The 16,854-nt window shown below is 39.4% G+C and overlaps 1 protein-coding gene and 1 pseudogene across 1 annotated transcript in view; one reads left to right on the top strand and one right to left on the bottom strand.

Annotated features, from left to right (window-relative positions):
- The window catches only part of SLC7A11 (solute carrier family 7 member 11), a 135,814-nt gene that overhangs the window by 92,974 nt on the left and 25,986 nt on the right, over nucleotides 1–16,854 (bottom strand). Inside the window, exon 3 of the mRNA XM_075199805.1 lies at nucleotides 2,341–2,456. Coding sequence (XP_075055906.1) covers nucleotides 2,341–2,456 — 116 coding nt within the window. The remainder of the gene's footprint in view (nucleotides 1–2,340; nucleotides 2,457–16,854) is intronic.
- Nucleotides 7,890–11,943, top strand: LOC142104268 (RNA-binding motif protein, X-linked 2-like; annotated as a pseudogene).

The raw sequence follows: 16,854 nt of genomic DNA, 5'->3' as shown, positions 1-16,854 counted from the left end.
CGGTGTATATAATATGCTATGCTTGAGTGTTACTATATTTTCATAAAGCAGTTACTTTTTTGGGTTGGGGGTTGGTAACCTGTCCTTCTAAACAGTAAGTCTAGATCTGGGTTATAACAATATCAGAGTTAATACATATATATGTTTTCTGCAGCATTTTGATAGTGATAGACAATTAAGACAGAAGGAAAGGAGCAAAAGTAAACAAAATGCTGCAACTTCAACAAAACAGTAAAATTTGTATGCGACAAGAACCAATTTTGACCGATGTATTCTAAATGGCAGACAATATGAAAATGTATAGTACATTCAAATTAAAAGCAAGCTAAAACTGACCCAGAATATTAAAGTGGTTAAACACCCTTCTTATCCCCTGACATAGGAATGTGTGTTACGTGTAGCTTAATAGCATTAAAACAAGATATATTCGTCTACATAGGTTTGTTCTTCCTTTTTTTACTGCCTTAAAACAATTTTGATTATTTTTACTGGATGTCCGTAAATGAATTTCTTCTAAGCAACTATTGTTGACATGAACAGCTACACCCACATACATACACTGATGCAATGGAATCATTACTAGTAACAATGATATCCATGTGAGTCATACCTCTTATAAGTAATAATACAAAGGCTGATGCAACAGTGGAAGAAAGAGGAAGTATATGAGCTTGTCACTGTGTATGTCTTTCCCAACACATCCAAATAGTGTGCGTTTGACATCCTCATAGCCACCTAACTGTGTTGCATTATGGCATGACAGATCCACCCTCTTGGCAATATGTTTGTGCTTAATTACAAGCAGTAAGCCTGAATTACTACATACTTCTGAGTTCTCACTTTGTCATGAATTTACAAGCAGTACAGCTATGCCTGTGAGGTTTTGTTCTCATGCTCCTGTGATCTCAGTGACCTTGATGTTTTTCAACATCTGCTATGCTCTGATTTTCTCTTTTTTTTTTATTATTTTTTTAGGAAGAAGTATGAATAAATTAATTAAGCTCAAAAACATAGTCTGGCATTTCAGCCACCATTTAATTACTAATGCCCATGTGTTCATATTTTCTTGCAACAGGTGGTCAGTCTGTTAATTTGGATTTTGTTTACTGGAACTGCTATAGAAAAAAAAAAAATATATAAAAATAAGTTTTTGCTTAAAAAAAAAAAATCCCAAGCCCAGAAAGCTTTGAATGTACTTGACATTCTGAAAACACTCGTATTTAAATATACCAATTAATTTATTGTCATTACATTCTAAACACAAGAAAAAAATATCCTTACACTTTACAAGCATTTAATTTGCTCTTAATTATGCATCTGTGTGTAGTGCACTATGACCCATTGTATTAATGAGATCATATATTTTTGTGCCATTTGTTATGACAATCATTACAAATATTTTACACATGGAATGGGATTCATTATATCAATTATAATGCAGAACATGTAAGAAAATGTAGATGGAACAACTAAATCTCAAAGTATTATTATAAACCTTGAAAGGAAAATGACTATTGCGAGGAAAGGACATCAATAGTTTGTTTTAGAATGCCATGAAAAATAAACATTATTATTTTATAAGCACTTATATAAATCAGTATCATCAGAAATAAGTATAAATTAATTGTTAATATATAAATCATAGCATGTTATCATAATTCTGTAAAAAAAAAAAAAAAAAAGATTTGAAGACCCCTATCTATGCTTTCAAAAACAATGTAGCATCAGATACCAGTAGGCAAAATGATATATATATATAAAAAAAAAAATTATTATTATTTATTTCCTTACATATGGTGCATAGAGCAACAAATCAACATGCCATAACCCTTAGATACTATCGTAACTCTTTTTTATATATAAAATACGGGTATGGGATCCTTTACTCAAAATGCATGGGAGTTTTCTGGATAAAGGGAATTTCCGAGGTTTGTAGCGCTATGCCTAAAATTATATTTAAATACATATAAAAACTAACCCAGCTGCCCCTAAAATTCCCTTCCTCATTACCTTGTAAAGCAGTCCTATAAATGACTGTAAGGAGAGTTGCTCACAATCAACTCTGTGTGTGTAATATTATCACCAAGCAGCAGTAAATATTTATTTTCTGTATGTTTTTTCAAGTCTTCTGGATGCCAAGAATTTGGATAAAAATTCCATACATGTACTGCCATACAATAACTCTTAAAGGAGACGTACACCGTTTTTCTTAAATTCATATTTGCAGGCTTATTTTTGAAAAATGATAACTGTAAATCACACTTTATTGTATTGATGGTACATGATATAGATATTTCTTGTTCCAGAAATAAAATTCAGATATAAATGGTTAATGCTTACTTATTCCAAGAGCTGTGACAAGTTTGATAGCGAGGTCTGGTATCTCACATTGTATAAAGAAGGGCTCGAGGATATAGCGTCCAAATGCTAGTGATATCACTGCTGTAGCAGCTGGGCTAAAACAGAGAGAGAGAGAGAGAGAGAGAGAGAGAAACAATCATTGTAATGTAAAGTGTATAAAAATTCAAGGCAAGGATTATAAATGCATTACATTTTCTGTGGCAGAAATGCTTCTTGTATCTGCTTTGTTCTATAGCACATCTTTCTCATTATGCAGAGTCTGAAAGTAAAATACATTTATTGTATTGTAGTTTTACAAGCAGATACACACAGATATAATTATAATAACAGTTAGTTCCCGTGGAAATGTAGCACTGACCGTGAAGGTAAAGATTATAGGACTATTCATTAAAGGCCGTTTTTTTTCTTTTTGTCAATGCAAAATCAGCCATATAAGACGAGCCATTTTATATGATCTACGCCTGGTGCTTTCACTGAATTGAGCAGGAACTGTTACTGAAACAAATTGCTAGTTTAAAATTTGCCTTTTGGCTTCAATAACAGGCAGAAACTGACAGAAATCTCACTTCCCTCAGGAGAATGAGGGAGAGAAGAGAATGTATGAATTACTGATGTGTATTAGGGCAATTAGTGAGGACAGAATCAGCCATGCAGTGAGCGCTGTAGACAGTCAGAATTTATCCAGTAAGCTGGCTCAGTCTGATGAGACATGTCTTATAACATCACATGAGTAGATAAATTATAGGTTTAAATGCTACCAAAAGTTTGCTTTTGAGGCACGTAAATTGTCTTAGCATTAATAAGTCAGCCTAGAAATTGTTTGCCCCCCAACCCAATCCTGAATGGTGTAGTTAAATTGATAAGAAACACTGAAGTGCTTATATTGTTAGGGAAAATATGTTTTATAAAAGGAATGGAGAAATACCCTTTTGCTTTAATACAGAAATGAATTACATTTTGTTATGCTGGGACAATGTTAGCTAAGCATTTAACTGAGAATAAGAGACCAGAGAGCATTGGTCATCAGTGTTCCCCACTCCACTACTGTTTTTGTGAATATCATCTACCAAAATAATTCACATTCTTTCTAATTTTCACTCTAGACCAGTTTCAGGTTTACATTTTCGTTAGAACACACAACAAGCCCATTCCTACAATTGTGCTAATATTAACCGCAAGACTCGTACTCCAACTATTTTGCAATAAGACCAAGAACTTCTTCACAAGGTCATTAAAATATAATGCCCAAACTCAGCTTATTTCATGTCAAGTTCATCCATTGCTTTGAAAGTAATGTTTTTCCCTATCATATAGCCTTGGACAACGCACTGCACGTTACATAGTTAATCTTTTTTGATGCATGATGCTCTTTGTTCTTAAAGATTGTGGCACTTAATCATTAAACAGAGTCCATCTTTCAGTTTCACTGCGCATGCGTAACCCTGCTCTCTGGATCACGCATGTGCATATGCCTGGAGACTGGTCCAACAAAGCTTTTAGTCTTATTACTCCCGGAGAGTATCGCCCAACAGCTGAGTATCATTCAGCTGCCCCGGCAATGTTTTATATACTATATTTAAATTATGACAATAAGAGATTTTCTATCACTGCTAGAAGTGGAGACAGAATAACATCCCTATCATCTGTTTTTAATAAATAGACCCCTGAGAGAGGTAAAGAATTGTATGGTGTGGGTGTAACATATAGAAACATTTTCATAAGAGGGGGCTTTGGGAAGGGAACATAACAATAATATGATGTGAGGCACTGTAGCCAGGTTTCAGATGAGTAGTGGTGGCTCTTACTAGTTTTCATAGACTTATAGCATTTGCTAAGCATAAGTTTCTAACTTAATCCTACCTTTAGGATACAAAAAGAGGCATGTAGTGACTAGGAATGTTATTGACAAAGCGGTGTCCAGAATTTCCATCCTACTGTACATACAACTTATGACTGTCAGGATTAATAGTATAAACACCACGAAGAGTGATATGCATGAAACAAGGTGGTTTATTTAAGCACGGATCATACAGGTAAAATATATGTAGCAAATTAAAAGTCAGATTACACAAGTACACAAGTACTGGATTACCAGTCAAAGCTGAGGAGCTGATGACTCTGGTTACCAGGCAGGTGAGATGATCTGCAGGCACAGAGAGACAGGCTTACCACGATAGGATGGGAAGCTTGTAATCTAGATACTAGGCAAGTGAGATGATCTGCAGACACAGAGAGTTCGGAAGTTCAGGTTAAGCTGGGAAGCTTGTGGCTGGATGCCAGGTACGTGAGATGATCAGGGAGTCAGTCAGGATCAGAATACTGGAGACTCTCAAAGAGACCAGCAACAGCAAACACACTTGATGAATTAGCTCAGATTGCTGGGAAAGGCAGACTCTTAAAGGCTAGACGCAGGTGATTGGGGTCCAGGTATAATGATGAAAGCTTAAACCCTTGCAGGCAGGATCAGATGAATGCAGTGTAACCTCTAGAGAGGAGATACTGAACTGCAGCCAGTCACAGACTGTGACAAAGACCCTACAATTGAATGGACCTAATCTTACTCAGTCATAGAACAGGGCATAAGACCACGAGTCACCATTAAATTATAGGTCCTGTATGTATCGAGTATAAATGCACAGCTTACATGCATTTATGTATGTTCTATAAATGTATGCTCTATACAAACTGTTTTGGAGAGCAATGATATATTCTCATATGCCACCAGGTTAGCCTTTTATGGCCATTTATATGGTCATGTATTTATCACATTGTCCTCTCTTCGGATAGTATAAAACATTGCATATGATGGGGATTTTTAAATCCAAATACAGGAACAAACAGATATATTTCTTAAAAATTTTTAATCAGATTTATAGGTTAATTAAACTTTGGCAGAAGAGCACTTTTAATAAATTCTGAATACAAATCATAACATGTGGCCTCAGGTATTGTCTCAATGACATATCAGTAGTAAATGACTGAGAGACTAAAGCAGAAGATTCCAAGCAGTCCTCAGTTAACCTAAACAAGTCAGGCTTTAGAAATATGCTTCATTAAATTAATCTCAGCATATCAATTCATGTCTGTTTGTCAGATTATGTCATAGCATTCACTATAATCTAGAAATTAGATTTATTACAAAACACTGAATTTAAAGAAGATTTTCTCAACCCCAGTCCTCAAGTAACCCCAACAGGTCACAATTTAAGATGTCTGTAATGATTCACAGGTGAATTAATCTATTTGATTGGGTTAGTAATTATTCCACTTGTTCTACAGCAAAAATCCTGAAAGCATAACCTGTCAGTTGTGTGGTACTTGAAGAGTGGTACTGACAACCCTATTCTATCTAATGTATGGGCCCCACTGGTATGTTTGAGAAAATCAAGCAATGGAAGTACTGGTTTATAAAGTACATGTGCACTAAGCTTAGTTGGAGATCAGCGTCGGTCCAAGCTACAGCGTATTAGTCTGATTATATGGGGCACCTAAATTACTGTTTATTGCATCCAGCTATGTAATGTAACTGTTCTGCCCAGGATTCACAGCTCTGCTCACCATCCTAGATGAGTGTGTGTCTCACAGTGTCACACAGACATGCCTTTAACTCTGCTGGGTACTGTGTGTTTTTATCAGGCACAAATGTGACATGATGATGTACGTTTCGCCACATCACATCTATGCCATATGACATAATATTGTAATTTGTTTCCGCTTTGTTCTGTGGATTATTTAAATTCAGATTATTATTATTATTATTATTATTATTAGAGTAAATGCATGCGTAAACTTCAGACCTATGTACAGGCCATGTGTTCTCTTTGTTATCTGCTTACAAACAAGCAAAATCAGTGCTCCAAGTACAACATATTTAACTACCCCATGCAGTAATTTAATAGCCCTGCATATGGTAAAAACTGGATAACAGTAAAGATACACTAAACCATGTTTTCAATGTTTTACATATGATTTATATAATGGAGCTATAAAGACACTTATGGGCAGCACAGTGGCACAACATAGCTGCCTCACAGCATTTGGGCCATGGGTTAATTTTCACGCAGGGCACTATCTTTGTGGCATTCTTATGTTCTTCCTGCGTGGGTTTCCTTCCATAGTCCCATACTGGTAGGTTAATTTGCTTATGATGAAATTAACATCAACATGTTCATGTTGTAGGGAAAATAAATTGAATGTTCCACAAAATAATAGATAGCCATATATGTCCCTATAATGTGTTATCACATAACACATTATAGGGATAATGCTACTTATATCAGGAAAGGTTGCACGCAGATGTAAAGCTTCATTTAAAAAAAATACTTATTCTCATTCATACAATCTTCAATTACAATCTTTCACATAGTATAAGACAGATTAGCATGGCTGGAACAATACATCATCGAGTTTCCTTTACTCTGATTTCTTTACCTGTCTCCATAACACCACTATATTTATAAAATGGTATTGTACCCTATCATCATTATATATTTATTTTACAGCACAATCTCCATAACCGCACTATTTGTACAGTATATCATAACACGCTATTGACGGCACCATATAATCCATATGCTCTCACTTGTATTTCACATACACCATAAACTATATTTATATCTCAAAAGCGATCCACATGCTGCTATATCACACAAATAAGGGGTCCCAGCATTAGCCACAGAATGTCCTCATATACTTTACTTTTACTTCCCAGTATGTGCCACCATGATCCCATTAGTCACATATAGACTATGTTATGCCATACTGCTGTATCTTTTAGTTACAGTGTTACAACATAGATAATACAATAACTATGAGTTTGCAGGCCCAATGATTTTTACTATGCCCTAGTAGTAAAGGTCGATGAGGTCGATGTGTTTTCCTGTGGCCAAAACAAGTGTTTCTGCTTTGTCTTATGTGTGATTGGAACAATTGTGCAGGAAATGTCCATCGATCCATTAAGTGTGTGAATTAGGCCGATTTAGACTGTAGTAGAATTCTGGGGATCTAACCACTGACCACCTTCAGTGACCGACACTTACATGTGTAGCTGCTAGCTGTTGCTCCTCCATATCTGTTATAAGCTAGGAGTGTGGAGCTTGGCTATGATATCACATCCCACTCTAAGGAGCTGAGAATGCTGCCCCCACCTCCTGCTTGCTAGGGAACGGTCCTCATCCAGCTCTTACTTCTGTGTGTATGCATATATATTATGAGGAAACCCTTAGCTGGGATGGTGGTTACCCTCCGTGGGATTCAACTCACTTGGGCAAACAAGAATATATCCAAAATAAGGCTTTACTATGACAGCACAATACCATAAGACTTTCACAAGGTACAGGGCTAATAGTATTGTGTACCCTCCAGCAGCCTCTTGCAATCAGCACTAGAAAAGTAACATCTCATTGTCCTTCAGAGTCTTATCCTCCCGCAGTATTACTACTACCATTTAGCAAGACAGTTCCTATGTCACCCAGCCTAGGATACTGGCTCACACAGACCCTGACAGGATTTCCTCCAGTGGTATCACGATGCCTGGCCCAGAGTCTTTTGTGTTGACGTTACATACACCAGGATCTTCCAAGTTAGAATTAATATATTGCTCTCCTTATATTCCTGGCTGTCTACACAGAGAGTAGGATCAAAATGTCCCAATCCTCCCACTTTCAGCAGAGGTCTATCAGTGAACAGTTAAATTATTTAACTGTTAGACATACTGGGCCTAATCAACGAGAGCAATGCAAACAAAATTAATATATTTTATCCTGGACAAACCATGCTACAATGCATGGGGTGCAAATTAGTTTATTATTTTGCACATAAAGAAACTGGCATACTGGCTATGTGTCATGCAGCACACATGTCATGTAGTACACAAATACTTCATAACTTTGTTTTTAAACTGAAATTTAATGTTGATCTTTTCCATGCCCTACCCCAACTATAAAATCGGTCCCCACATTTCCAATGCATCATTTCAGAATCAGAAATTTGACACATTGTATCTGCAGTGTTAAATAATTTGAGTCTGTAAAACATTTTGATACAATAACATTTATATTGATGCATATTAAAACATTACTATGTCAGCCAGTATAGTACTGTGGAGACACATTGAACATAATCATCATCATCATCATCAACAACATTTATTTATATAGCGCCAGCAAATTCCGTAGCACTTTACAATTGGGAACAAACATTAATAAGACAATACTGGGTAATACATACAGACAGAGAGGTAAGAGAACCCTGCTCGAAAGCTTACAATCTATAGGACAATGGGAGTTAGAAACACAAGGGCATGTGCTACATCATATTGCACAATGGACCAGCCAGACTGCAAAGGTAAAAGTACTGAGTGGGCTATGTGTGTTGCAATGTTGGAAGTTGTAACCTAATTTCCTTTTAGTTTACCTGGTGACCTACATAACCAACTTGGTCAGGCAGCTAGCTATCTTATCAGTCACTCAGACATTGTTCTGAGTACTAACAGCCAAGAGAAAAATGTACCTAATCACATAAAATAACAATAAACATAATACACTGATGTATATAGTTAGAGTGGGTCCAGGATCCAAAAGTACAATAAAAAGTCCTCAGTCCAATGGGACCCCGTTTCATCATAATATATATATTTGGTGTAGTTAGACAATTCCTAGTATGTTTCTACATTATTTTTGTTGTCTTTGCTAATCCATCACTATTTGAGGTCTTTATGAGAGCCTGGCAAGTTATAAGCATACATGATACATGGTTAAAGTAATCATTGCAGATTAAAGGGTCATCCCTACATGAAAATCACATTTCTGAATTATGAAGATAGTCGCGTAAGATAGGAACGTGATTAATTAATTCTCATTTTAGCAAATTACTTTGGTCCTTCCCTGAGTATAGGTACAAGGCAACTCAAACTGCAAGGTAACTTGCTGTGTTCAACAAATGTCTGTTTTTAAAATAGATGATGCTGCTATCACCTGTACAACTGCCTATTATTAATCCTCTAGACCAGGTTTCAGGCAGAGTGCATAACGTGAACTGGAAACTGTCAAACTAGGAAATCCCTCCATATTGCTGATCCTGGGTCAGAGGGAGTCCATTAGCAAAAATTAAATTGATTAATGAGCTGAATGCACGTGAAGCAAGTTTTGGTGTGAGGGAGTCTGTGTCTTGGCATCAAGATTACAAAGACAGCGCTTGGATTTTTTTGGGTGGTCTGCCTTTTGAGTTAAATGAAGGGGGCATTATTTGTGTTTTCTCTCAGTATGAGGAAGTGGTGAATAATAATCTGGTGTCACTCACCAGACTGTGAGTGCTTCTTCCCGTGTGTTTAGGAACCGTGGCCGTCCACCATCCTGAGGGTCTGCGCATGCGCAGCCCTTTCAAACCTTCAGTACCTGTTCCTTTAACTTAATTGGCTGATCAGGCAACACTCCCTATTTAAAGCACCTGCTGTCCATTCCTCGTTGCCTGATCTTGGAGTCTCATTCCCCATGAGCCTCTGAAGGTGTTCCTGTGTTTCCTCGTGTATTCAGCGCTGCTGATTCCTGTGGTTTCCAGACCACTTCTACTCCTGTGGTTTCCAGACCACTTCAACTCTCCTGTGTTTCATCGTGACTGTTAGCTGATTCCTATCCGCTGCCTCCGTGCACTACAGTCTTCAGACCACTTCAACTCTCCTGTGTTTCATCGTGACTGTTAGCTGATTCCTATCCGCTGCCTCCGTGCACTACAGTCTTCAGACCACTTCAACTCTGCTGAGTTTCATCGTGACTGTTAGCTGATTCCTATCCGCTGCCTCCGTGCTCTACAGTCTTCAGACCACTTCAACTCTGCTGTGTTTCGTCGTGACTGTTAGCTGATTCCTATCCGCTGCCTCTGTGCACTACAGTCCTCAGACCACTTCAACTCTCCTGTGTTTCATCGTGACTGTTTGGCTGATTCCTATCTGCTGCCTCCGTGCGCTACAGTCTTCAGCTCATCTCAACTCTCCCGTGTTTCCTCGAGACTGCTACAACTGATTCCTATCCGCTGCTCTCCGTGCTCAACAGTTCCAGCTCAGCTCTACTCTCCCGTGTTTCATCGTGGCTGCACCTGCTGGTTGCTATCCGCTACCTCCGTGTACCTGCAGAGTCCTGCTGGCTGCTACTCCCCAGTTCTACTCGTGTCTGCAGCAGCTGATCCGCTCTCCGTGCTTCTCAGTGTTCCTGCTGGTCTCTACTCGCCAGTCTGCATCGGATCTGCGCCTCACTGCTTTCATCTCGTCTAGACCATCGCTACTCTTCAGGGTCCTCCTGGAGTCCAGTTCTACATACTACTGCTTCCTGAGTATTTGTTCCCCTGCTGGTCTACCTACCTGTGCGCTGCACCTACTTGATTACCGCTTCACCCTCCAGGGACTTCGCATCCTGCCGGCCTCCAGCCGTTCAGGTATCTCTGCACTCCTGTCTGACAGCCTGCTCCTGAACCACGGTATGCATACTTCTCATTGACTGTGCTGGTGTATTGCATATCTTGCTGGACTGAGTTGTTCTCCTCTGGAGCTTACTATCCGCTGAGACTTTTGCCATCATTGACTGTGTTATCTTTTGCCCGGATAGTTTCTATGACTTTGTATTATTGCAGTGCTGTTCAGTCATTACTATATTGTGCATGTCATTGTGGATCAAGTTCAAGGTGCCCGTGTATCCTCTGTATTGCAGTCTCTCCCCGTGCTCCTCCTCACATATATATTCAGTGGTACAACTTGCTAGAGGCAGACCACTGATTCCTGTTTACAGTGTCACCTGTTCCAGTGTCCTCTCACATAGCAGTGGTACAACTTGCTATCGCAGACCACTGACTTCCCGGATACCTTCACCTGGATCCCATTCCTTCACCCAGACAGCGGTACAACTTGCTACCGCAGACCACTGACTACCCTCACGTGTCCTTTGTCCATTCAGTTCCTCGTGTATTACTACATATATATTACCAGTGCTGCTAGTCATAGACTTTCCCGAGCATCTCTATCATCTGCTGTCTCCTGTTCCGTGATCACCCCGCTACCAGAGTACCATATTACCACCTATACTGCTCTGGTAAGCTTATCACCTGGTGATCCCTGGGTAAAGACTCCTAGTGCCCGTGACATCTGGTTCGTGATAATTGAACAGGGCACACTCGTAGATTCTGCTTTCTTTGTTATGAGGTTTAGAGAAGTACAGTGCTGGCTGTGGATAATCTTAATGGAATCAAATTGAAAGAGCGCACAATTCGTGTGGATCACGTGTCTAATTATAGTCCCCCTAAAGCAGCTGATGATATTGATGAAGTGACCAAAGACCTGAGAGAGAGGGGGGCTGTGGCGCACGGACTCCATCTACATCTTCAACAGAAGAAGAGCCTGGTGAACCGCGGAAAACAGAAAGAGGGGACTTCAAGAGGTCTAAGATCCGAGTATTACTACAGACAAGCAATCTTTACTTTAAAACCGATATGCATAAACACATTCACGGGGTGTTTTCAGTGCTGGGAAATATCCTGAAGCAATTTCACACTATTGTTGTTTTTCACATGTTTCTTATATATGGTGTGGAGCCTTGAACAGTATCCAGGTGCAGTCTGTGAATATCACGACTTTAATACACCTAATTAAGAATATATTCGGTACGCATATACAATATCACCCCTTAATTTCGGCTATAATTCCAGAACTACTACACTATTAGGCGCTTTGCTTTCTTCTTTTTAGAATACATATACATATATACAGGGCTGCCATCAGAAATCGTTGGGCCCAGTACATATGAAACAGGCACCCCCCCCCACTCACCGATAAACATCCCCCCCCGAACGTATTAATAGGTTATTACATATTAACTGCAGAAGTAACGCAAGTAATATATATTCATTAAGCCGCTCCTGCTGCTGTCTGACCAACCACATGCAGTGCTGCCCAATGGTGTTTTATGTCACGTCATCTTAACATCAGCGGCCTATACATATACAACATACTACTGCAGCACAATACTCAATAAAGCATTTACTCACGGCTAATAAACAGATAAAATTAAAGTTGTAGCTAGCTATAATTATTTCCAGATTCAGAAGAAACTCTGTTAATAATGCTGGTGCTAATTAAAGACACCAGTGCAGTCAACTGGGAGAAAAGTAAAGATGTGCATGATTTTAGGCACTTCTGCCCATTGGTTTAAGATTCACAAATCTGTATTCAGAAGTGGCATCTACCTGCAGGACAAGGGAGGATCAGATAGTCACAGGGATGGAGCAATAATTACCCTGCAATCACGATTGACAGCTGCCTGGCTGTCACAGGCAGATCACATGATTGCAGGGGCGAAACAATCATTCCCCTGCGATGGCATTCTGCTGCCTGGCTGTCATGGTGACAGACAGGCTGAAGACAGCAGCGGAGACACCAGGGACTGGAGGACAGCGGGCTCCCTAGGAAGTCTGTGCCGTCGGGCCCCCTGGTGAGCCGGGCCCGGTACAAGAGTACCCCCTGTACCGCCCTGATGGCGGCCCTGCATATATATATATATATATATATATATATATACACATACATACACATGCACGCACACATATATTGTGAAAAGCATGCAAACAAATAGCTCTGCAGACAGGTTTCTCCTTAAGCACTTTGTCTATCCATCCTGACAAGTAAATAAACGTCAATCTTGGCAGCTTCTTCAGCAAACAAATATTCACAGAAATAAACAGTCCCATAGCCATACACTCTGGCTATCACAGGTAGATCCCTAAATGGTCACTGGCCACTTTTTTGTAGTAGTCTCCCACCTACAACACAAGATAGCTATTTATGCCTCCTCCCCAGCACTACTCTAGCTGATTCCTTGATTGCTTAGACCAGTGATGGGCAAACTTTTTCAGGAGCGGGCCAAATAAAAAAGAAAAACTTTAGGCGGGCCAATATAATTTATTAAAAAACTCAAATATCGAAATATATAATACCTTTTTTTTTAAAAGAGACGGGAGGGTGTTATATAGCAGTATTACCTCTATAAGTGCAGCGATCATACAGACACAGGACTTATTTCAGCAGGTTGTTGCAGATCCGTCATTCTGGTGAGCCACTAACTGACAACACAGCAGCCAATTGAAATCCTCCTTAGTATATGGCCCAGCCCATCTCTTCTCACATGACTTTCAGCCATTAGGGGGCGGGCATGTGTTTGAGTGATTGACATACAAAGTGTCCTTTTAGGAAGGAGGATGAAGTGTAATGGAGGAAATAGCTGGGAAGGCATAAAAATGAAGGTTCTGACACACAGGGTCGGCCCTAATAATTTTATGCATATTTTAATGAAATTTTTTAAAATATTGGCGGGCCGGATAGAACCTCTAAGTGGCCGGTTCTGGCCCGCGGGCCGTAGTTTGCCCATCACTGGCTTAGACCATACTTGCCTACTCTCCCGGAATTCCCGGGAGGCTCCTGAATTTCGAAGAGTCCTGTCGGACTCCGGGAAGCGTAGGCAAACCTCCTGGAATCGCCGAAATTCACGGCATTGAATCGCGTCATGAAGCCCCACTCCGTTATTCAATGCCGTGACTTTCGGAATTTTATAGTGGGTTCGGCACTTCTTCCCTGGGAGATGAAGAAGTGCCGCCCCCACTATAAAATTGTGAGAGGTTTTGAAAGTTGGCATGTATGGCTTAGACCCAGGTGCTCCACCTGGTCTGGTGTGTGTGTGTGTGTTTGTATGTATGTGTGTGTAGATTTAACCCTCTCTGCCTATAGGCTGTGATTTCCCAGGGAAGCAATCACTCTTTTCTTCACTAGAAGGTGGCAAGTATCAAAGTATCCCATATATATATATATATATATATATATATATATATATATATATATATATATATATACACACACATACATACATACACACATAAACACATACACACACATTATTAACAACACAAATTATTGACCATGTTCCACCATTGCTTAGAGGTGGAGATCTTTTATCTGAGCCTCGGTGGTCTCCCATGGGCATGCATTCATTAGAATATATGATGTATGGTTAGTGGTTGATAGCTGCTTTATTTAGATATGATTATGCAAATAATAGATGATGTATTTATACCATACTTGCCAACTCTCCCGTAATGTCCGGGAGACTCCCTAAATCCGGGTTGGTCTCACGGACTCCCGGGAGAGCTGGCAAATCTCCTGCATCCCGCAATTGCGGGGCCAAAATGACGTGATTCACAGTGCCCCACCCCCTCCCGCTCTCTAGACACGCCCCTCTCCCGGATACTACTTGCCAAAGGTAGCCAAGTATGATTTATACAGTATCATTATATATAGAAATCCAGCTTGTATCTGTTTTTGGTAACATTAATGGTTAATTCATGTATTAATAACAGATTTATTTTCACTACATATAGTTTATAAATACATGCAGTTATTGGTAAGTCACACTGATATATTGTATAGGTGTGGCTTTGCCATTTGTATATTAACATATATGCATTTTTCTTTTCTTTTTAAATGTTTTCATTTAGTGTAGTTTTATATGGTTATGGCACTTTAGATGGTTAGCCAGTGATCAGTTGGTTAACAGATGCTGGTTGAACACTTTTGCATTTGAATATTTGTTTTTTTGCATGTTTACAATTCAGGGTGCCATGGTGATGCTTGTTAGCCACGCCCCTTATGATGATATTGCTCTGCAGTGTTTATTCATTAACAGTTTTGATCTAGTGAGAGTGCTATTCTCTTGCAAGGCATGCTGGGAGCAAACATAGGCAGCTCATTTCACATTGCAGCAGCTGTAAGGTATGTTAATCATGCTGTGCACTATATGTATTGAGTATGTTTGTCAGACTCACATGATGTCCCTGAGGAAAGTATTAAACTGAAACGTTGGAATGAATTAAATACATCCTTTTGATACAAACTACAATTTAACTCCTTGAGTGCCGCCTCACCTGGAATCTCCCTCTCCCTCTCTCCCCACACACTAATATATATATATATATATATATATATATATATATATATAAATAAATACTTCTTTGTATTCTTTTCAATGTATGTTCAATTTCAAAATGTATTGAAGACTTCCCCTTTCTCTTTCCCTTCAAAGTTTATATGCTTATACAGTGTAGGAGCACCTCCCCGTATGATAGGATGAGAAAACATTCCTAATCTATAGGGGGTTAAGCTTGGTGCGGTGAAATTTGTTTTGTTTTGCCACTGAAGATAGCCATACAATCCTATAGGGAGAGCATCACAGGAGAGGGCTCTTCAGGCACCCTTTGTGCACTCACCCTGCAGTGATTACCAGAATTGTCCCTTGCACACGCACGGTCCTAAGTCACACATGTGCAGTAAAGACACCGGATCAGAACCCAGAGTTTTCATCAGAGTTTTCATCTTATTGGATGCGCTGTCCTGACATGACCTTGGTGGTAAATTGCTTTGTTAAGTGATCTGTCATCAGGGGCAAACGCATGATTTGTAGAGGGGGGTTTCCACACCACACCGCCAGTGGACGTGACCAGCAAGCTTTGGGGCGTGGTATAATATTAGACAGTGCTTGGCTGCTCTCCAACTCTTCCTATCCCTATAATATACATGGGCAATGCTGCCTGGACTACTGTTAGGTGCACGAGACTCTCCCTTTTCAAGCAGAGCTGTGTGAAGCGAGGCCAGCCACCTCAATTATACAGTACCCCATGCTTTGAGGGGGGTTTCCAGGTACTAGGTAACCCCCTCTCGGTTTGCCTATGGTCATCATTATAACACTTAATGGAGCAAAAATGCAAACAATGATAAATAAGCCCCATAATATGTAGGACTTTTGCGTGATATTTTTACTTTACCCAGCATGCACATTCACATCTTGAGTTAAAATAAAATTGGTGTCTGCAATTAGGTATTAAGGTACTCATGCATTTGTTAAATACTTAAATGAGGAGATATCAGACCATACATGAATATAAACAACAAGGTTTTCAGTTTTAAAACAAAATTGTGTTACATATATACAGATAAAATAAGTATACTAGGGATTTATCCATTTGCTTTGCACAAAGATGTTAATATTAAAATAACTGAATCATTTAGCATGACCCTCTAATTCTACTCCTCCCCATTGCACCTATTTCCCGTTAGAATATCACATTCACTTCTTGGCCCACAAATGGGAGGATCATGTGCATGGGGCACTCTGAAAAGTGTAAATGAAATACACTTCTTGTTATAACCTCATCGGATGAACAGGCATCTTTACTGGAACAAAAATATGCATACCTGCATTTTTGTAAATAAATGTAGACTTTTTAACTAAACCTGTCCTCATGCAAGCATTTATCTTATCAGAATCCACCCCCCCCCCCCTTCCTTTGTTGTCAATTCATTGCATTTCTCCATATATGCAGGTACATACAGGGGTACTGAATAGACAAGAGAGGTGATGACACATTTTAGTCAGTGGATGGACAATACACTGAGGGCACTCTGCAGAA

Source organism: Mixophyes fleayi, chromosome 1, assembly GCF_038048845.1.
Source record: "Mixophyes fleayi isolate aMixFle1 chromosome 1, aMixFle1.hap1, whole genome shotgun sequence".
Classification (NCBI taxonomy): domain Eukaryota; kingdom Metazoa; phylum Chordata; class Amphibia; order Anura; family Limnodynastidae; genus Mixophyes; species Mixophyes fleayi.
This window is presented reverse-complemented; position numbering and strand designations above follow the sequence as displayed.